Source organism: Lactuca serriola, chromosome 9, assembly GCF_051521515.1.
Source record: "Lactuca serriola cultivar US96UC23 chromosome 9, Lser_US96UC23_V15, whole genome shotgun sequence".
Classification (NCBI taxonomy): domain Eukaryota; kingdom Viridiplantae; phylum Streptophyta; class Magnoliopsida; order Asterales; family Asteraceae; genus Lactuca; species Lactuca serriola.
Window position 1 is genome coordinate 99,164,335 of NC_136416.1, and position 22,232 is coordinate 99,186,566.

At 35.4% G+C, this 22,232-nt stretch overlaps 2 protein-coding genes across 13 annotated transcripts; both read left to right on the forward strand.

Moving 5' to 3' along the window:
* The first annotated feature begins 1,084 nt into the window (after positions 1–1,084).
* Positions 1,085–5,121, forward strand: LOC145072239 (uncharacterized). 3 transcript variants are annotated; one of them, XM_079018635.1, is made up of 8 exons: positions 1,085–1,214; positions 1,819–1,916; positions 2,076–2,207; positions 2,408–2,692; positions 2,887–3,156; positions 3,275–3,460; positions 3,596–3,724; positions 3,804–5,121. In XM_079018635.1, exons 2-8 carry the CDS (start codon positions 1,845–1,847, stop codon positions 4,848–4,850), a joined length of 2,121 nt encoding a protein of 706 aa, XP_078874761.1. In that variant the 5' UTR covers positions 1,085–1,214; positions 1,819–1,844; the 3' UTR covers positions 4,851–5,121. The 3 variants fall into 3 exon arrangements, with proteins under 3 accessions (XP_078874761.1, XP_078874760.1, XP_078874762.1); XM_079018634.1 differs by having other exon boundaries at positions 1,110–1,916; XM_079018636.1 differs by having other exon boundaries at positions 1,111–1,916; positions 2,408–2,530; positions 2,995–3,156.
* A 5,038-nt stretch (positions 5,122–10,159) lies between these two features.
* Positions 10,160–21,240, forward strand: LOC145072316 (uncharacterized). Of its 10 annotated transcripts, XM_079018722.1 has the most exons (9): positions 10,160–10,624; positions 10,959–11,049; positions 11,156–11,254; positions 11,423–11,656; positions 12,214–12,438; positions 12,688–12,758; positions 14,611–14,699; positions 15,642–15,710; positions 16,091–16,259. In XM_079018722.1, exons 1-8 carry the CDS (start codon positions 10,383–10,385, stop codon positions 15,707–15,709), a joined length of 1,119 nt encoding a protein of 372 aa, XP_078874848.1. In that variant the 5' UTR covers positions 10,160–10,382; the 3' UTR covers position 15,710; positions 16,091–16,259. The 10 variants fall into 10 exon arrangements, 8 of the variants coding, with proteins under 8 accessions (XP_078874848.1, XP_078874849.1, XP_078874850.1 ...); XM_079018723.1 differs by lacking the exon at positions 15,642–15,710; XR_013690976.1 differs by lacking the exons at positions 12,688–12,758; positions 15,642–15,710 and having other exon boundaries at positions 10,161–10,624; positions 14,607–14,699.
* The last annotated feature ends 992 nt before the right edge of the window (positions 21,241–22,232 follow it).

The window sequence follows — 22,232 nt, forward strand, 5'->3', positions numbered from 1 at the left end:
GGCAATTTCAACTTCAACTTCAATACATGTAGCTTAACTTTAAACAGTGAAACCTTATTTTCTATGTTTAATTTGTTTAAATTCAACTGCTTATGGGCTTCTTCCACGCGACTCACATTTTTTTTAGAGTTAGCCAACATAAGTATTGTCTTACAACTCCTACAATTCACTCATGTAGGAATGATGCAAGTACAAATGAAATGTAAAAGTCTAAACCATACTTTAGGTTTTCATTAAAAAAAAAGAAGAAACAAGCAACAAAAGCGACATAAGAATAAGTGGCATAACTCTAGAAGATGACTAGTCAATCGCTTTTTAAAGATAGATAGTCACTAAAATGATCAAATTTGATATCCAAATATCACCCAACGATCACATTTTCAACTTCTACCACAACATGACCACATAATTCTCTAAGCACTCGAGAAGTTTGTGAAGTTCACCAATGAAAATGGTATACACTCATTTGAAAACCATCTCTCATATTCCATGTTGTTGCTACCAAAACATCAAGTGAACTCTCTACTAAGACCTCGAAGTATGGTATCTCGTTCTTGTTTCTTAACTTAATGAGCTCACTCAAGTGACCAAGCAAAGAAGATGATGTTGCTTCACGAGATTTTGTAATGACAAATGCCAAATGACCCTTTTGAGACTTTGATTTTGTAAACGAGTCAACAATTTAGAAAAAAAGTAATATAATTGGGACCGATCGGTTTTATGGAATCACTTTCTATTTTGTTGGAAGATTCATGCACAATCTTATTAAAGTTTACCAAGTTCACGAATTACTTGATAAGTTTGCAAATTATCAAAAAAGTTTGTGACGACATATTTTCACGAATTAACAATATGTTTTTTTTTAATTATTATTTTTATGGAGAGCACTAACAAATATAGTTTCACGAATTCATGTATTTTTTACTAAGTTAACAATGATTTTAAGATAGAAGATCAAAATATGTTCCAACTTCCAAGTTTAGTAAAAATAACCATAGTAACTATCCTTCCAGTCAAGCAAACCCTAGTTAGAAGGCTAATACACATCCACCTAACTAATACACATCCACCAAACAAAGCACTGTTAAAAGAAAAACCCTTCCAAACCCCTCCCCACAATATTTTCCCATTCCATCCTGTTTTATTCTTTCATCTGGTTTCTTATCACATATTGGGTTATCTGCTATCGACCTTCAGCCTCGGCATTTTCGAAGGTATGATAACATTTGTTCATGGTATTATTACTTGATTGAGCTTATTTTTTGGTTTTTGATGGAATTATGTCTGAGATTTTGACGAAGTTGAGCACCACGTTCATTAACAGGGTCTCGCGTCTTTCGGTTCCTGTGATATAGCGATTTATTCCGAGTCTTCACTCTTTGGAGAGACTTTGATTCCATTTCTTAAAAATCAGCTAGAGTGAGATATAGGACAGAATTAGGGAACATTTATCGGGTTTTTGTTTGTGTTTTTATGTGGACGGATGATTTTAGAGAACTAAGTGTAATTATTTTGGGGTTTTGATGAAATCGGGTATTATTTTGATTTCCGATGCTAGATTTGTAAGAATTATGTTTCCTTTTGCAAAGTTTTTTTGGTAGTGTTGATTAGCTTGATATGATTGAGGGGATGTCTAAGGATTTTGGTTGTGTTATCATATACCATGATTTGAATTTGAGTTTCTATTTGTCTCGTTTGAATTTCATGAATTGAAGCCCTGTTGTCTTGGGTTTCTTTTATCAGAGCATATGAATGTGGAAATTTGTTGTAGTTTGGATAACGCTTATATATTGTATATATTATATTATATATTTTCAGGGTAAAGGGATATTTTCTTTAGCAACATGGAGGACATACACCCACCATGGCTGCGTAGTCTTTTGCAGTCATCACGCACCCTCATTCCATCATCACACGTAAGTAATTAAACCCCAAATTAAAACAAACCATTATTTAGGCATTTCTTCCTTTTCCCCATTAAGTGCTATTTGCTGAAAATAATGTTTAAATAAAAAAAAAAAAAAAAACCCTCAAATTCTATGCATATGAACTAATATCAAATTGTTTTTCATCAGATCCATGAAACTACTACATATGAGGCCCATGGGTCGGCTATTCAATCTGATTTTGAGGAATATATTGAAAAGATGGGAAGTCCCATTTTTCCCAAGAAGCCACAAAAATTGTCCAATAAAGACTCTTCTCAGGTATGTTATGGTAGCTCCCATAGTCTGAATGAGATTGTTAATTGTTTTGACACTTGATGGGAAAAGTCCCCTTTCTCTATTGAGACCCTGCATTAATCTATGAATGATATTTATTTGATTCCATTTTTGCCCAGCATTAAAAAAAAAACCATTATTTCCTTAACTTTCCATGAACTAATGCCCTCATTGTTTTTCATCAGGCACAGGGAACAAAAGGTCCTAGATTTGAGGATGGCCCCAATTTTGATATAGCTTTTAGGCTTTTCCATGGACAAAATGGTGTTGTCCCACTTTCTGAAGGATCATTGCAGTTTCCCCAAAAGGTGAAGGCTGAACGAGTGTCCAACCCGATTGATCCTATAACAGCAAAGGTAGCCAGTGTTAACCTTTCGGATTTTCGAGGGTTATATAGTCTTGATTCATTGAAGGAGATGATTGAGAATAACCGAAGAAGGCGCAAATCTTCCAAGGAAGACTCTTTGCAGGTATGTTATGGTAGCTCCTGTCAAGATGAATTTAACATGGCCCACAATCTTCACCTTCACAAAATGATTTTACTCTATGCCCATTTTTGAGCAACATTAAGGAACCAGCTGCCTTCTCCTTTTCATCATTTAAAAAAAAAACAACATTATTTCCTATCTTTCTTCGAACTAATGCCATAATTGTTATTCATCAGGCCTGGGGAATAAAAGATCCTGAATTTGAGGATGACCCCAATTTTGTTTTTCATGGACTGAATGGCGTTGTCCCACTTTCTGAAGGATCATTGCAGTTTCCCCAAAAGTTGAAAGTGGAATCAATGTCCCACCAGTTTAATCCTTTAGCAGCAAAGGCAGCTAAAATTAGTCTTTCAGGTTTCGGAGGGTCATTTGGTTTTGATGCATTTGGCGAAATGTTTAAGAATCAACAAAAAAAGCACAAATCTAACAAGAAAGACTCTTCTGAGGTATGTTATGGTATCTCCCATTTTGATTTAATGATACTGTCAATTGTTTTGACACTTTATGGAAAAGTCTCCTTTTTCTATTGAGACCATGAAGTAACATCATATTATTTTCCATCAGGACTGGGGAACAAAAGGCCGTGCTATTGTAACCAGTCCCCGTATTGATAAAGCCTTTAGCTTTTCCAATGAACCAGTGTCTCATCAACTTAATAATAATTTCTCATGGTTCGACTCTGGTTTTGGTGCATTTAAAGAGATGGGCTTCAACAAGCCTAAAAAATCTAACAAGAAAGACTGTTCTAAGGTATGTTATGGTTGCTCCGTTTTTTCCATTTTCTCAATTTCATTTTGAAACAATGTCCTAGAATGGAATTTATACAAAACATATCTATTTAAATACTCCTATCACTTATCCAAATTTTTATTAATGATTTGACAGAATGGAGACTTGAATATGGGTGGGAATTTTCCTTCTACAAGCTCATACCTTGGTTCATATTTTGAAGATCCCTTCGATATAGCACCAACCGACTCACAATTTTCATCATCCATGTATACCCCATGGCACGTAAGTCAATCAAACAAAGCTTTTATCTTTTTCCAAATTTGTCCTCATTATTATTAACTCGTATAATTAATTTTCACAGTATGGAGACATGTGGCATTCAAATGGTGCGCTTACAAGGTCATGTAGCAACACTATACCAATTGTGGCCAAGCCATCCAACAATAAAAACAAATGCATGCCAGCAATATGGGGGGCAACAACCGCCTTAGCAAACAACTTTTTGCCTCAATCAATGCTCCCACGCATGATGGTGATGTCAGCAATTGGCATGGCGACTAACGTCCCATTAGGAATGTGGCGACAACACACACCCACATTCTCACCTTCTTGGTTCATAGCCACCCTTGCAACTATTCCTTTTTTGATTCCCATGTTTTGTGCCTCCGATTTCATTCCAAAACCCATCATCATGTTTACACTTGGCGCCTCTGTCTTATTGGGCCAAGTTATTGGATCTCTAGCTCAACAGTATCGCCTCAGAGTCATTCCTATTGCTGCTACACCTCCAACTGTGACACAAGACTTGGTTGTTGCTAGGTCTAATGGGGCAGAAGTTTCACCATTCCATATTGAAGTGTCAATAACTTTATGGAGATATCGCGTTGTATTTTATGTTTCTTCACAAAAAATTTCATTGTGTGTGTCATGTAAACATACATCACCTGAAACCCTAACACAAACCACCTCTGCAAACAACCTTACACCTCAACCTTTGCTCAAACAGATATTATTGGCTGGGGCAATGGCAATGGCTGCTAAAATCCCATTGGGGATGTTGCATGGTTTCAAAAATTTTCATTTTTTGGCCAAACTATGTAACTGGGTTTTGATGCAACCACAAACCACCATGTCGTTGACACTTGGTGGTTCTATTCTGGGTATGATTGTTAGATCTATGGCTGAGCAGTATCGCCTGGAACCCACTGCCGCCACACCTCCGCCTTCACCTGAGACAGAAGCGTCTGTTGGTGGTGGTGGTGGTGGTTCTGATCAGGCAGAAGAGATGGCATTCCATATTAAAGTGGTGATATCTTTATGGAGCTATCTCATCTCATTGGACTCTTCTCCATTGGAATCTTCATTCCTGGTGTCACAACAACTTGCATTGCCAAGTTCATCAGAGTGAAAGGATATATCATTTTTTTTGGTTGGTAGGATTTGTTTGCAACAGCATTAGAATTGTTTCTTTTTTAGTTTTTTTGTTATGTTTAGGGAGGTTTTTAAGTGTGTTGTCATTTTATCAATTTCTTTTATTATCAGCTTGATGAGATACAAAAGAAACATTGTTTTACTTGCAATTGTAGAAATGGTTTGGAATTTTTTTGTTTGTGTTGAGACCTGAAAACTGTGCTGAACTGTTCATCATTTGCAAATGGACTGCGATATATATTTTACCATCTTACATATATTCTTTGGTTGAACATATCATGTAAAAGATTTGTTACTTCTATCATAGTGATACATTGTTAAAAGCTGGATACATGAAGCAGTCAAAAAATATGTTACGAATTATTTGATAGTTTATGTTGTATAACTCAAGAATCTTAGTTATATTCAAACATTCTATTAGATTAAATAAAATATTGTGATTAGAAGGTAGCAAAATATTTTTGTCTCTGTTTATATCTATACTATATCATAAAGTAGTTTTATGTTTTCTTATATCAAGAGAAAGAGAAGAGATGAATTCTTTCTGTAGAACATGGTTGACAAAATCTTCACTATGAAGAGTGTGGCGAAAACCTAAAGTTCAATGGCATATTAGAGTTTTGTCCTCAAATGGTGAATTATCATGTCATTGGAGTTAAATCATACAAATATCTAATTATGAATGGTGATATATTGAGAATGTATGATTGTTTATTTATTGTATAATTATCGGATAACTAATTAGTTTGTTATTAATTAAGTATATGGTGAAACATTTGGGAATCTAAATGTTATTTGGGATGTCAGTGACATATGTGACATATTGGAAAAATATATCTATTTTTTTAATTTAATTAATCTATATTGGTAATTAGTAAATTGAAGAGGGTATTTAAAAAAGACAATAAACCAATTAGTGTTACTCATTTTTTGCAATGGGTTGGCTAAAAAGACATCCAATTTGCCATATAGATATCCTAATTAATTTTTTAAATATTTTTATTGGTTGAAGTTGTATTGTTTTTCGAGAAAGCTGATTATAAGTAGTTAATTATTAATTGACTTTTTATAAATATTCTAATAAGGTGTCTAAAGGGTATCTTAATAGCAGCACCCTTTTGCAACTTATTCTCGAGTTTTTTAAGGTGGGAAAGGAAAAAATGGCAGATTTATTTATTTATTTATTATTATTATTATTATTATTATTATTATAAATAAGGGGAAGGAAAGAAAAAATTAAAAACTTTGTTTCTTATAAAAGGAAAGGGGAATGGAAAGGAAATTTTTTCCCCTTAAAACTTATCCTCTAATATGAGAAGATTAAGAGGGGAAAACCTTCTATTTTATTTCATTCCTCTCAATTTTAAACTTAAGACAGAACGTTGGGGTAAGAATTATTGTAAATTTTATTTGTTTTTAGTTAGGGTTTAATAAAGCTTTAACATTTTTTATCAAATTCGCTTTTGTAAAGAAAAAACTTTTCGCCAAAATCCCTTTATTGTTATTATATGATGATAACTTTGTTATATAAAACATTTCGTTGATATTACATAAGAACATCTACAATTGAGACTTTATAGGAAATGTTAACAAGATGACAAGTTTAATTATCATTCAGTGGATGAAACTCCATCAAGATACCATCTTAAAATTTAATAACTTTAAAGTTCAATGATAATTGAACCCTTTAATGAGAAGAAAAAGTTTAAAAAAATTTTATAAAGTTTTATGGAATATAGAATGATGATTTGACAATCTATTGAATTTTATAGAGTTTATTATATTATGGACTACATAAGAAGAACCTATTATAACATACAGTAATAATAACATTTTATTATTTTAAAGGATGTATGTTCATCCATCACTTCACATTCCTTAAGATGAAACAACATCTCCAAACATTAATATACGGAACCATGATATCACATTCGAAGGTAAAACATGGCAAGAGACCAAAAAATGTGAACCCCTCTTAATCCGGTTAATTATCAATTGGCCTAATATCATAATTTCATCATGAATGATCAATCGATAACCCACTACTAAGATGTATACAAAGGCCCAATGATATGTCAACTATCAGTTTCCAACTATATTAGCCCAAATTAGTTTCGGCTATTATATTATATATCTCTTTAGTTTGATTAAAGAATTATAAACCAGCAGGTAGGATACTTCATCTCACAAAAAACCAAAAAGATAATGGACACAAACATATACCTTCAATTCGCAATTTCCCATGCATGAATGATGAAAGTCGATATTTTCCGAACCAAAATCGCAACATATAAAGTGAGTTCAACTCTCTTCACCGGAGAAGCAACACTAAATATGAAGTGTCCGTGCAGTCATCGATAAAAGGGTGTTTGAATTTTGATAGTAGCACCCACAAACACTCCTAAGAACAGAGCAAGGGCAGAATTCGACCCAAAATATGGGAAACTTCCACCTCCGGCAACAAATCCGCCGTGAAAACAAACTGGGATGTATCAGGTCTTGCAGTGATCGCCATCGAATCACAGCCTTATTTTCCGGAACCCACTTCAAGTAACACCAGATGAAAACATCAGGTGAGTTGTGATTGTTTGCCACTGTCAAAGCCACCTTGCTCCACTCATCTCATCCCTGATAACATTTGCCGTAGCAAACCACCGAAAAGGCTTTTTCACCCATGCGCCATTCCCAGCTTCATTGCGGCGCTCTTATCCCAGGAACAGGTGTCATTCCGTTTTATATAAAGAAATAGAATACTAACCCTAAATGTCTGTCAGCAATTTATTACGACCTTACCCCTATGGAGTTACAAAACAAGCCATTCATTTTATACGTTCCACATAAATTTAATAGTCACATTTTCTTTTTTTATAAAAACACAATAACCTCGTCACCTTTTATACAAGTTTCATATACAAAGGCAAGATCACTTTTATACAAGCCCAAATACAAAGACAAGTATTATCCCATGAATCATGATAGCCTTCTATCGGAATGTGTGCCTCAAACATTTAATATTCCAACATCATTATCTAAAATCCAATATGAATGATGTAGAGACTAGTACTCTAGGCTCCACACAAGGATATTAAGACACCCCTTTAAACATCAGTATTTTTATTAAAAATTAACCTATAATAAATTGTTTATAATTGTTTTTCCGAATTAGTATTTTTATTAAAAATCAACCTATAATAAATTGTTTATAATTGTTTTTCCGAAAAACAATGCAAATTTAACAAATAAAACAACCTTAAAAATCAAATATGGTGTCTAAATGGAAAAATAATGTGTCTTTTTAGCCAACCATTTTTCTAAAGGAAATCCGACATATATAATAAATACTTACAATGACGCCCACTACAAGATTAACCTTGGTATTTGCAATATTGGGGTAGTTAGGATTTTGTTTTAAAATAAACAAAATAATATAGAAAATATTTACGAGTGATAAACACTACGAGAAATTAGAGTATTACCGGCGACGAGTGTCACCGCTAAAGGTCGAAAATGTCGCCGCTATTGTCTTCTGTCGCCGTTAAAGACGTGTCGCTGCTAATACTATTTGTCGCCACTAAATGTGTCGCCGCTATTTGTATGTATTTGTATACATATAAATACACATACATACATAATAAACATACAAAATACACATATACATACAAAAACACATACACATATAGAATTTACATACATATACATATAAATGAGCATACAAAAACACATATACATAAATAAAATACACTCAAGATACACATATACATACAAATGCAAATACAAATACAAATACATATCCACATCTACAAACACAAAATACAAATACAAATACACATCTAAAATATTAAAATTATCCAAATTTCGTCATGAATAGTGGTGGTAGCGGTATATTCCAGCGAGAATGATGGGGGGTCTCAAAATTCCGACAACCAACACAAATTTAGTAGGGAGAAGAGAAAAGGAAAAGAAAAAGGGGGGAAATTGAGAGGAAGAGAGGTGAAATATCGAAGATTTCGGTGAAATTTCGATGGGGTCGAAGGTGGCGAGCAGAGTGAAGAGAGAAGAAGGGAAAACACAGAAGTAGATCAGGGAAGAAAGTGAAGACGAAGCAGATTTTATTGTCGATGCTCTTTAGCGGCGACACCATTAGCGGCGAAGGGCAGCCTTTAGCGGCGACACATCGGAGGGAAAACAATCCGGGGGTTTCTATATCATTGGATCATCGCTTAAATCGACGGTTGGGGTTGAAATGACGCGGATCGCCAGAACAGACAATAGCGGCGACGGGTAGCCTTTAGCGGCGACACACCGGAGGGAAAATAACACGGAGTTTTCTACGTCCTCCAAGTCGTTGGATCATCGCCTGAATCGACGGTTAAGGTTGAAATGACACGGATCGCCAACATAAGCTTTTAGCGGCGACAAAAAACGCGTTTGTTTGATATCGCCGCTAAAAGTGTCCGTCACTGCTAAAGGTATCGTTGCTATTGCCTATTATTCTTATAGTGAAAACTCTTTAACCCTAATTTCTTTTATTTAACAAAAAAAATATATTGTACTGACCTTAATTTTTTGTGGGTGGGCTAAGACCCACTCTTACCCTATATTAGCTCTATATTAGCTACGCCCATCTACAATTAAAACTAGCAAATTGTGACATAACCCTCCAACTTAACTCAAAAGTCAATAAAAACATATACCTCTCAGGAATGTTGATAGTCATTCAGCTCTCCCAAACCAAATCATAGGTAGTAAAATGAATTCGCTCTTTGATGGAGAACATCACAAAACAAGTAGTGTTTGGCTTTCTTCACAAAACTATGTACTCACGAAAGCAATTTTGGTTTTTCATTGCATTTTTGTAAACCGTTTTTCATTGCATTTTTGTAAACCTCACATCCGAGAAGCCGATTAGGACAATATCTTTCTCTTTTTTCATGGCGTTTGAGCTTAGCACCCACAAACACTCATGACACCACATAACCATATCTTCATGTTGGAAAGATGGTATACTATTGTTGAAGATATTTCGACTGTGGCAACATGTTTAGTAAGATAATAGTTATGGGCTTGTATGAGTTACACCAGTAGCACAAATATTAAGTGAGAGAAATTAATTTATTATTTATTGAAATATCAATAAATAACTAGAAATTAATGAGTTAATTTATTATTTATTAAAATGATAATAAATAGTTATAATTAATTAATGAGACTGATTAATTATGCTAAAAGAATTATAAGTTGCATCTCACGGCTCTCAGACATCTTCGTTTTATTATTTATTTATTTTTTTTTTTTTTAAGTTGCAGGCGTGTGTATCTTGGGGGTGGTCGGAGTATCAGAAAAACGAGTTTTGAGCATTCCCATAACATATTTGGCCAATCCGAGTTGGCGGGTTAGGGAAGATTGCAATTTAGAAAAGCAGATTAATCGGTGATGTAATTTTGGAGATTCGGACTTCGGAGTATCCCCGGTTAAGAAGAAGAAATAACAGCGATGATAAGAAGAAGAAATGAGAGGGAAATTGAAAGAAGAGGAAATCAGGTGGAAACTTCAATTACCAACAGAATACCTGATACCGGAACTGTTCACCAGGCATTTTGGTTTTCACACGGCATTTGGTTTTTATTTTAAATTTTATATATATGAGTGGATAGAAAAACCGTTTCGAACACCAACCCCAAATACTCCTTATTTCGTCTGGTTTACCTTCATTCATCTGCTCGCAGTTCTTCAGCATCTGCATCTTCGAAGGTATGATTTGATTTGGTCTGATTGGGCCGACTATATGTAATTGTTGACGAGATTTTGACGAAATCGAAAATTAGGTTAATCAGATCGGTCTGGTGTCCGACTTTGGAAAGTTCTGAGGGTTTACTCTCTTAAGAGCTTTTGATTTAATTTCTCAACTCTGTGTATATTTTATATATGGCTGGATGATTTTGATGAAATTGGAAAGTAAGTTTGATTCCACGGGTGTTTATGCTAAAATTAATGACCTAGATCCATGTATTAGTGGAATTTTAGTTTCCTTCCGAGAATCATGTGTTTTTTTTTCAGGGTCAATAAATTGATTTTTTTTTTCTAGGAACATGTGTTGTGGATCTGAACCTTCGCAGCAACAGACAAACACCTACTTATCATCATCATCCATGAGGACCATGACTTTACCATTTCGCGTAAGTTTTCTTATTCCTGTTATTACCTTAAACAAGTACACTGAAAATAAAAGAATCTTTATTTAGTGTCTTTCCTTAAAATAATGCCATCATCATTTTCCATCAGGTAACAGAAGGTCGTCCTGTTTTAAAGGAAGATGCCGAGGCTCTTAGGGTTTTCCTTGACGCGATTGGTTCTGTCCCTCCATTGCATTTTACCAAAAAGGTCAATGATGATGAACCATTTTTGCGCAACATTAATGAGCCAACTAACTTCTCCTTTTCATCATCCATGGCTTTCCCATTGCTTCTCATTTCAAATCAAAATTTTAAAAATAAAAACTATTATTTCCTTATCTTTCCTTGAACTAATGCCCTCATTGTTTTTCATCAGGCCCGGGGAACAAAAGGTCCTATATTCGAGGATGGGCCGAATTTTGATATGGCTTTTAGGCGATTCCATGGACAAAATGATGTTGTCCCACTTTCTGAGGGATCATTGCAGTTTCCCCAAACGTTGAAAGTGGAATCAATGTCCCACCAGTTTAATCCTTTAGCAGCTAAGGCAGCTACTATTAGTCTTTCAAGTTATGGAGGACCATTTAGTTTTGATGAGATGTTTAGAAAGGTACATAAATCTATGCACATGAAGTAACATCGTATTATTTTCCATCAGGAGGACTCCTTCTGGGGTACAAAAGGTCATACGAATGTTGAGTTGAGACTTGCACTAGGGCATTGAGGTGCTGCACTAATTGGATGCAACCATAATATATGAATGGTGAATAATAGTGGCATTATGTTGTGAGTTTGTGTGTGTATGATATGAATGTTGGTTGGATTATTAGATGAGAATGGTGTGCAAAAGGATGAGAAAGAATATCATTTTGCACAAAATTTGCATCTGATGGGTTATAATAAAAAGATAAACCCACCTACACAAATATTCAAATACATATCAAAGTAGTGTCATTCCCTAATAAAATCAGACGTTTTATGACAAAATGATAGCTAATAATTGTGATAGAAAACGGACACATCATTGTACATGAGGTAAAAAGTTGGTACTTGATGGGAAAATCCTCATTTTCTATATTTAAGACTTTATTTTGGCATGCATTAGATAAAAAAAATCCTCAAATTCTATCTATGCAAATGAACTAATGTCATATTATTTTCCATCAGGAGGACATGGAAACCAAAGTTTCTACATATCAGGATATTCAGATTAAAATGATTTGTAGGTTTATTTATGACCATAGTGGCGTTGTACCAGTGTCACAGCAACTTAATGGTGTTGCTGTAAGACATGCCATTATTAGTCTCTTTGGTTCCGAAGGGCCCTTTGGTGCATCAAATGAGATGTCAAAGGAACAACAAAAATCACTCAACAAAGTCGACTCTTCTGAGGTATGACAAGTGTGGTGTCAGTTTCTTTTTGCAAATTAAAGAAGGATTATTTAGTGTCTTTCCTTGAACAAACATATTATTGATCGTTTTCAGATAACAGTGGAACCAATGTATCGTTTTCAGATAACAGTGGAACCAAAGATTTTGAATGCCTAAAACCACCATACATTAACTAAAAAGGGATTTTGAATCTTTCATGTGTTTTGGTTACCACGATTTTGAATGAGAGAATGATTTTGTTTATTATAGTTTATTACAACTTTCAACTCGGTGCCAATGTTGATGCTGGTGGAGTGGGGAGTAGCATGTTCTCGACCTAGGTGGGGAGTATTCTGTAAATTGCAACGAAACTAATTTTGTAGAATTTATAATCAAGTTCAAAACAAAATAAGTAATGTTAGTGTAGTAATTTAATTAAAATACACAATTATTAATAAACCTTCATATATTTATTTGTTCAGAACTTTTAAAAGGGTGTGTTAGGTTTCCACCATGGAAAGTAGGTATCTATTGGGGGTGGAAACAATGTTCACCATAGAGCACCACACCTGCCTCAACTTTACCATGGTGGCCACCACCACCATGCCTTTAGTTGCTGGGAAGGGGCCATGACCCCCCATGTTTTTTAGACTACTAATACCAAAAAAATTAATGAATTAGCTTGTTTTCAAGAATGAAATCAAAGTCAGCCCCTCTAATGATTTTGAAAGTAAGGTGACAAGAGTTAAAATGGAACGCAAATCATCCGCTAACAAACTATTGTTTGGAATAATATACTTTATAAATAAAATATATACTGGCCCTCATAAAATTAAGAAAAATTAAACAAGTAAACTACATTATTATCCTATAACCATCGTTTACAATCAAAACAATGAAATAGGATGTATAATGGTAAAAAAGTGGTTGAAGAAGATAAAAAAAGAAAGCATTAAAATATCAAATTAGTGAGATACAAGGAAATTAAAGAAGCATTGTCTATTCATCTTCCACAATCACCGTCGCCATGCTCATCAACCACCATCACCTAGGACACCGCTGCAACGTTCTCTCTTGATTTGGTGATTAGTTTCATTTGCTTTGGCTTTTGCTTTTAAGACTCACATTCATATACATATTGTTTATATTTATTACTTTTTGTTGATGATTTTATGTGTTGTGTTTTCTAAAGTGTTTAATAAATTATTTTTTGGAGCTTCCTTCTAGGAATGTCCATATTTTAACACGTTTGTGTTTTGTTTGTTATTTAAAAATTGTTTATGTCATTGTTTGTCTTTTTATTTAAGGATTGTTAAATTCATGGAGTTATATATATATATATATATATATATATATATATATATATATATATATATATATATATATATATATATATATATATATATATATATATATATATATACTCCCTCCGTCCCAAATTGATAGTCCAATTTTGACTTTTGAAGTATTTTCTCTTTAATTTTGACCTTAAATATTTTTATTTGTATTATATATTACTTGATAAAACTTATAACACTCAAAAAACATTTAAAATACAATATATTCATATATTTTGCAATAAGTATTATCTATCAAAAACAAAAATATTTAAGGTTAAAGTTGAAGAAAAAAGACTTTAAAAATAAAAAATGGACTATCAATTTGGGACAGAGGTAGTATATATATATATATATATATATATATATATATATATATATATATATATATATATATGCAAGTTTTCAATGTATTTTTTTCTTAATAGAAAAAAAGTTTTGAAACAAACAAATAATAACTATTTTATGGTACAAATTTTTATTATTCAACTATTAATTTTATAAGAAAAAATTATTGTATGTATAGTTTATCACATTTGAATTTTTTTCTCTACCCCCTCTTTATATCGTCCTTGTTCCGAACCTGCCTCGACCATACAAATAATACAAATAATGATAGTGTCATAGTGTGTAGAAGCGGGAAGGGGCACGGGGTTTAAGTTGTGGACTCGCCGAGTCGGGTCCCGGACTCGGCGAGTTTTTTGCTAATCGAACAAAAACCCTAATCCAGGAGTGTGCACCCTATTTAAACATTCTAACTCGGCCTCCCTTGCCCCTAACACTTCCAGAAGAGCTGTAGAACGAAACCCTAGCCCCCATATTGTTCTTGTGAGTGATTTTGGCTTTGTGAAGGAAGTTTGGAGCTTAGAAGAAGAAGGAGAAGGTTGAAGGGTGCAAGGAGGGGAAGTAGATCTGAAATTTACTCTGTGAAAGGCTTCCATTCAGGTAGAAAAGTTCCTACCTTGATCTCAGTTCATTAGATCCCCTTTTGTCCCTAATTTGTGGGTTTTAAGCCCTAAAACCTCAAACTCTATGTGTTTATGCTCTATGTTTTGAAAGGACTTCAGATATGGGCCTTATGGACATCATAGAAGTGTAAAGTTTCTGTGGTTGAAGTGATTGAGGTCCCTACTAAGTGTTTGACCTCATAAAGAGCTTGGATTTGCCTTTTTGAGCTTATAGGGCCATGCATGCATGTAAAGTTTGCAACTTTACGTGATGAGCATGCCCTAGGAACACAGATCTATGGTTTAGAAGCGTTGCATGTCTCAGATTTGGTATGTATGGGAAGTGGGTCGAAGGGACTCGGCGAGTCCTAAAGTGGAACTCGGCGAGTTCTATGAAGATGGTCTTAGACTCGACGAGTTAGATGAACCACTCGGCGAGTCTTATGAAGATTGCCTGGAACTCGAAGAGTTGTTCTTCAAACTCGGCGAGTCATATGAACAGTTACTGAGTTGAGAGGGGTTTAAGTGTAGAAGGTCCAACCCTTCGTCACTACTCGTGGAATTAGCAACTTAACGTGTAGCAATAGTCCCGGAAACTCAAATTCTCATAAAGAATGCCCTGGTGAGAATTTGGAAGTGAGTAGGAGATCTATTCGTGGGACTCGGCGAGTTGTTCTTCAAACTCGGCGAGTCGGATGAGTTTCCTTATGGCTTTCGAATGGGAGAAGAACTCGTCGAGTTGTCGACCCAACTCGACGAGTAGAGTCGCGGATGTGGACGAGTAGAGAGTGAGGGACTCGACGAGTTGATGGCCCAACTCGACGAGTCGGGTCAACTGGAAGTTGACTTTGACTCTTACTTGACTTGGTTGAGGGTAAAATGGTCATTTTACCCTAAGTATAGAGATCCGTTTCTAACTGAGTGTTTGTGGGGTTTGTAGCCGGAGGATTTCCAGAGCAGCAGCAGACGAAGGTTTCCCGCACTGATTATCAACAGCTACTTGTATGAGGTGAGTTACCTTCCAGTAGGGGTGGGTCTAAGGCCACAATGCCGGCCCACCATTGAGGAGTATTTAGAAGATAATTGTCTTTGTGATAATTTATCTTGGTCTGGTATGCGTTTGGTTATGAGTTTTATATGTATGATATGTTACATGATAGGGATAGTTTCCTTGATAGAGGTCCTTAGGACCAGGGGGTAGGTCAGTACCTGGATATGACTGACTGTGTGCTTATATCTTTCTATTGTATGCTAGTGGTAGGGGGTGGAATAGTCCCCAGTTACCGGTTGAAAGATACCGATGACGATTACCGGTTGAAAGATACCGATGTTATTGTATGGTATGTGGTATGATGGGGAACTCACTAAGCTTTGTGCTTATGGTTTCAGGTACCTCTTCATATAAGGGGAAGGAGTCGGCGGTGTAGCATGGCATCACACACACATTTGATTTTTCCGCACGGTGTTTTCTGGGATTGTACTCTGATATGTTATTTGCTTATATTGTGGGTTTGAAACATGATACTTGATTTTATGAGATGACGTGTTGATTCAATAATTTCTAGTGAATGTTTTATGAACAACTTAATTAAAAATGAAATTTTTGGACTTAAATTTTGGGACGTTACAAATTGGTATCAGAGCCCTTGTTTGAGGGATTCGGACACGCCCTCGGGGGGTGTCTGGACTCAAACTAAGGGGCTAAAAGATTTTTACAATAAAATGTTTTTCTAAAGATCTAAATGGAAGGATTTTAAGAAAGACAAGGTATGTGATGCATGCGACCGACCAGGCTCAAGTAAGTTTTCCCCAAGATACCCATACATGTTATGTTATGCTATATGGCTTTGATCCAGAATTGCATGCTAGAATAGGACTAAGGATCTAGGAAGATGCCTTGTGTGTCTAATATATGATTCTGATAATTGCATGCTAGTTAGGGCTAAGGATCTAGGAGGATGCCTTATATGCCTATTGTATGAGTTGTATGCTAGGACTGTTTAGTCAGCAGTTGGATGGCCTGTATAGGTTATGCCTGATTTGGTTACTCGATGCACGAATGCTGCTTGCTTTGTGCTATGGGGGTTCTGGCTATTTCCAACTAACGAAGGAGCAGATATGTAACAGTACCTGCAAGTTAGTTAGGGGGAAATGGTAGGGGCTCCTGGTGCAGCTGGTGGCGGAGGGTAGGTCGGAGAGTGCCCTAGGGAAGCCTAGGATGAGGTTAGTGGAAAGGGTATCGGTAAAGGGACTTGGTGAAGTCGAAGCAATCCTTGACGAAAGCACGGGTAGATGTGGAAGGTAGTATGGGCCCGTACTACTGAAAGCAAAGGACCCTTACTCGAATCAAGGAGGGCCTAGATGAAACCGGGAACCTTGGAGAGTGTGTTAGATCTCTCGAGTATATGTATGATCCTGACTTTTATGCGTGTATTTTCAGCATGGTGACCACACGACTTGGAGCAGGAGGTTCCGAATTAGGATCAGGATCAGGCTCGGGTTCGGGAACCGAGCAGGTTGATGACGGGCTACGCGAGTTTATCGCGTCTGAGATCACGAGAGACACCCACTTTAACCTCCTATGTCTGTCGCACTACCTACCTTCTACGAAAGCAACCACCGCTGGCGTGAACACCACCTATTTCAGCCGATAACCACCGAACATTGTCACCCACAACTTCGTCTTCAACCTCCAGTCAAACACCACCACCCCTTACATGTCACCTCCGTCAGCACTACCACCGCCATCGCTGCTTTACAGAGCATCACCTCTACAGCAAACCTACACCACCGTGACACCCCTTACTTCCACCAGTAGCAACCATCGCACCTAGCAACCACTCTTAACTATCGAGAACCACCACTCACCGGATTATCTCTGTGAGTGACCTCGATCCAAGGAAAAAAAGAGAGCAACTTTTGTGGCTACAACTAGAGGTGGCAATCGTGTCGTGTCGGGTTCGTGTCGTGTCGAAACACTAAACGGGTTGAAAGTGCTTGACCCTAACCCGACCCATTTAATTAACGTGTCGTGTCGTGTCAACCCGTTTATTTTCGTGTCGAGTTCGTGTTGGGTTTCGGGTTAGGGCTATACCTCAAAATATGTCGTGTCATGTGAGGTTAAAAGATTGAGCATGTTGAAAGAGTAGGAGTTAGGTAGGCAGAAATGAAAAGTTAATAGTTTGGAGGCAGAATAGATGAAGTCATAGCAAGTTCAGATGACAAAATTAAAAAGAGTGAGAGTTTAGGAGGCGGATGACAAAGATCATGAGGATGCGAGAGTGGTGAAAGAGACTGGGTAGTTTGGGAGAGAATGGAAAAATTGAAATGAAGTCTTGATCTAGATGGGTAAGTTATTTCAACATTGCAAAACAATTCAATTCGAAGACTTTCTTTTACTTATGGTTTTGATTTTGTATCTCTCTAGTTTATTTAAATAATTCAAATACTTGCATATGAATAAACGAGTCATGTTCGAGTCATATTTGAGTTGAAATTCTCAACCCTAACCTTACCCGTTTAATTTTTGTGTCGTGTCGTGTCAACCCGTTTATTTAAACGGGTTGAAATATCTTACCCAAACCCGTTTATTTCATGTCGGGTTTCATGTCTTGTCAATTTTTGCCACCTCTAACTGCAACACACGAAAAGGAAATAGACACACAAATAAGGCACAAGTATTTTTGGGCTTAATATTTTTTGTGTTAGGCTTACTTGAATTGGACTAGGATAAATTATATTGGGCGGATTATTTGGCTATCTACAATTGCTGGATTTCCATATAACCGTGACTCGATAGTGAAACAGTGGGGAATTTTTTTTTTTTTATTTTAATTTGATTAGACAAAATTATAAAAATGGTCCCTATGGTTTGTCAAAAGTCACAAAGTCAGTCCCTGTTAATTTTTTTGATGTAAATGATCCTTGTGGTTTGTAAAACTTGCAAAGATGGCCATTTTTATTAACACCGTTAGTGTTCAGCCGTTAGGGACTGAATCTGAAAGGGCATTTTCGTCTTTTCAAATATAAAGGGGCTGAATTCGTGACATTTAGAAAACCACGGGGACCATTTTTGAAGTTTGTTTGGAAAAATAAATTAATTGGCTAAAAGAAGTTGGGAAGAATCGAACTCTCGACCACCCCTGTGCATTCCAAAGCATTAACCACTAGAGCTAAATGCTCACATGGTTATATACTCCTAAAACGGGTATCTATTATAACGAAAATGTTAATACATAAATAAAAAATAAATAAAAAAAAAACATTTTTTTTACATAATTTTTTTCAAATAAAATAAAATTGTATTTTAGGTGTATTATAAAAAAAATAGTTTCTTACAAACAATTTGTATGTATTTTTATGTATTTATTTTACGTAAAAAATATTTTTTTTATGTATTTAAAAAATACGTTTTCGTATAAAACATATGTTTTCGTACATAGTTTTTTTTTTTATTTTTTTTTTATTTTTAATGTCAAGAGTAGTATTGATTATCGTTATTTCATAAAGATATGTCACTATTTCTTTTCATCTTCATTTTAACCATACGATTTAGAACTTGCGATTAAGATGAAATGCGTATTTTAAATAAGATATATAACCGAATAGTTTTTTTTATATTTTTTTAAATACATATAACCCAAAAACGGTTTTCAGAAAACCGATTTTCGATTATATGTATTTAAAAAAGATGAAATACGTATTTTAAATAAGATATATAACCGAATTGGTCCAATCGGTTTTCTGAAAACCATTCTTCGGTTATATTTATTTAAAAAAACATAAAAAAGCCTATTCGATTATATATCTTATTTAAAATACGTATTTCATCTTAATCGCAAGTTCTAAATCGTATGGTTAAAATGAAGATGAAAAGAAATAGTAACATATCTTTATGAAATAACGATAATCAATACTACTCTTGACATAAAAAAAAACCGTGTACGAAAACATATGTTTTATACGAAAACGTATTTTTTAAATACATAAAAAAATATTTTTTACGTAAAATAAATACATAAAAATACATACAAATTGTTTGTAAGAAACTATTTTTTTTATAATACGCCTAAAATACAATTTTATTTTATTTGAAAAAAATTATGTAAAAAAAATGTTTATTTATTTATTTTTTATTTATGTGTTAACGTTTTCGTTATAATATATACCGGTTTTAGGAGTATATAACCATGTGAGCATTTAGCTCTAGTGGTTAATGCTTTGGAATGCAAAGGGGAGGTTGAGAGTTCAATTCTACCCAACTTCTTTTAGAAACAAACTTCAAAAATGGTCCCTGTGGTTTTCTAAATGTCACGAATTCAGTCCCTTTATACTTGAAAAGACGAAAATGCCCTTTCAGATTCAGTCCCTAACGGCTGAACACTAACGGTGTTAGTAAAAAGGGTCATCTTTGCAAGTTTTACAAACCACAATGATCATTTACATCAAAAAAAAATTAGCAGGGACTGACTTTGTGACTTTTGGCAAACCACAGGGACCATTTTTGTAATTTTGTCATTTGATTATAAATTGTGTGGTTTTATTTATATTAGTTATTATATATATACATATTAATTTCAACCCCCTTAGGCAACAGTTTTCTTTGATTTCATTGGTTTTTTTTTTCTGTTTTTTTTTTGTAGTTTCTACATTCATTTATTCACTAAAAATTTTTTATATAGTAGATTACGTGTGTTTTCATCTCTGCCCCTGATAGTGGATTACATGTATCTCCACCTCTTCCGTTTTCCTGCTTCTTTCACCGTCCATAAACACTTTTTTCGATATTCCCCACCGCTTTCCATTCTATCATCCACCAATCTACGGACTACTATTTATTCTTCTCTGCCTCATCACTGCCCGATCCTTCCACACCTATTGAATTCTTCTTTTACTCTGATTATTAGGGTTGTGCATGGGTCGGTTTGGGTCGGTTTTGAACCCAAACCCAACCCAACCCATAAATGGTCGGTTTCTGGTTTTCAGAACCCAATAGGATCGGTTTCTGGTCGGTTCGGTTTCTCGAGTTCTGAGGTCGGTTTGGGCGGTTTTTCGGTTTCTTAGGTTCAACCCATATATTCACAGGTTCTTGGTTTAAACCCATGGGTTTTGGGTTTTAACCCATTTTCCATAAATGAAGCAACAAGTTAATTACTTAGAAAAACACCAAATTTAAGTTAAATATTTCAAAAAACATGAGTCTTACAACAAATAGTCTATTACCAGTTACAACCAACGCCCGAAATAGTCTATTAAAACTAAAAAACAATCAAGTATGGGTCGGTTTCTCGAGTTGGATGGGGCGGTTTCTTGGGGCGGTTTGTCGGTTTTAAGTATGGGTCGGTTTCTTGGGTTGGATGGGGCAGTTTCTTGCTTACGGTTTTCAGTTTTGGTTTCAGGTACTTCCGGTAGCGGATGATGGAGCTCGGGATGATCGCATGGCACACACCATATTTTAGTCAGCCTGGGATGTAGTACTCTGATAATGAACATGTGTTTTGAAAACTATTACTTTGATTATGCTTTGAATCGACGATTTTACTTTAAGTAATATTTTATTAAAAGATATTTTAAGTCTTGAATTTTGGGACGTTTCACGTCAGGCACATACTCTAGAGGCAACTATCTGGGCTGCCAAGTCTGTTGAGAACATGATTAAGGGGAGAACCACCAACAAGGTTGAGGTTGGTGAGAAGAGAAAGTTTGAGGGAACATCTGGTTCCGGTAAGAATAGCAAATTTTCGAAATCTGATTCGAAAAAGTTTGGTGGAGGAAAAGGAGGCGAAGCAAAATGGTGTGAGAAGTGCAAGAAAAAGCATTTTGGAAAATGTAGTGAAGAAGTAACCTGCTACAAGTGTGGAAAATTTGGACATTTTGCTAATGAGTGTCCGTCCAACAAAAGGATGTGTTTTGTTTGTAATGAAGAGGGGCACATTTTGAAAGACTGTCCGAAGAAGAAGGAGGCAGCAAAGCCCAACATTCCACCAAAGCCGAAGGCGAGAGCCTTCCAGATAACACTTGAGGCTGCGAAAGATGAAGCTGATGTTGCTTCAGGTACCTTTCTTGTTAACGAATTACCTGCTCAAATTTTGTTTGATTCTGGAGCCAACTACTCCTTTATTTCGCATGAGTTTGGTAGAAAACTAGCTTTGCCTGTTGATAGACTAGATAATGCTTTATTAGTCGAAGTTGCTAGTGGCAGGATTGTACCTGTTAGCCATCGTATGAAAAACATCTTAATCGACCTGAATGGGAATAAATTTCACGAGGAATTATTGCCTATCGAACTTAATGGTTTCGACATCGTTTTGGGAATGGATTGGCTTAGCGCCAATGATGCCAAAATTTTATGCAAGAAGAAGATAGTGAAAGTAAACCCGTCTGGGAAGGAATCATTTATGGTGTATGGAGATAAACGCAGAGTAAATTCTGGAATCATTTCTCTAATGAAAGCCATAAAGTGTTTGACTAAGGGATGTACATCATATTTAGCATTCGTGATTGATGCTAAGAAGGAAAAGAAGGTGATGCA

Coding starts and splice junctions, on each gene's coding strand:
- LOC145072239 (XM_079018635.1), top strand. CDS start 1,845: ATGGAGGACATACACCCACCATGGCTGCGTAGTCTTTTGCAGTCATCA. Junction 3,157..3,274: donor ACAAGAAAGACTCTTCTGAG/GTATGTTATGGT, acceptor ATTTTCCATCAG/GACTGGGGAACAAAAGGCCG. Junction 3,725..3,803: donor CCATGTATACCCCATGGCAC/GTAAGTCAATCA, acceptor TAATTTTCACAG/TATGGAGACATGTGGCATTC.
- LOC145072316 (XM_079018722.1), top strand. CDS start 10,383: ATGAGAGGGAAATTGAAAGAAGAGGAAATCAGGTGGAAACTTCAATTA. Junction 10,625..10,958: donor CAGCATCTGCATCTTCGAAG/GTATGATTTGAT, acceptor TTTTTTTTCTAG/GAACATGTGTTGTGGATCTG. Junction 11,657..12,213: donor TTGATGAGATGTTTAGAAAG/GTACATAAATCT, acceptor ATTTTCCATCAG/GAGGACATGGAAACCAAAGT.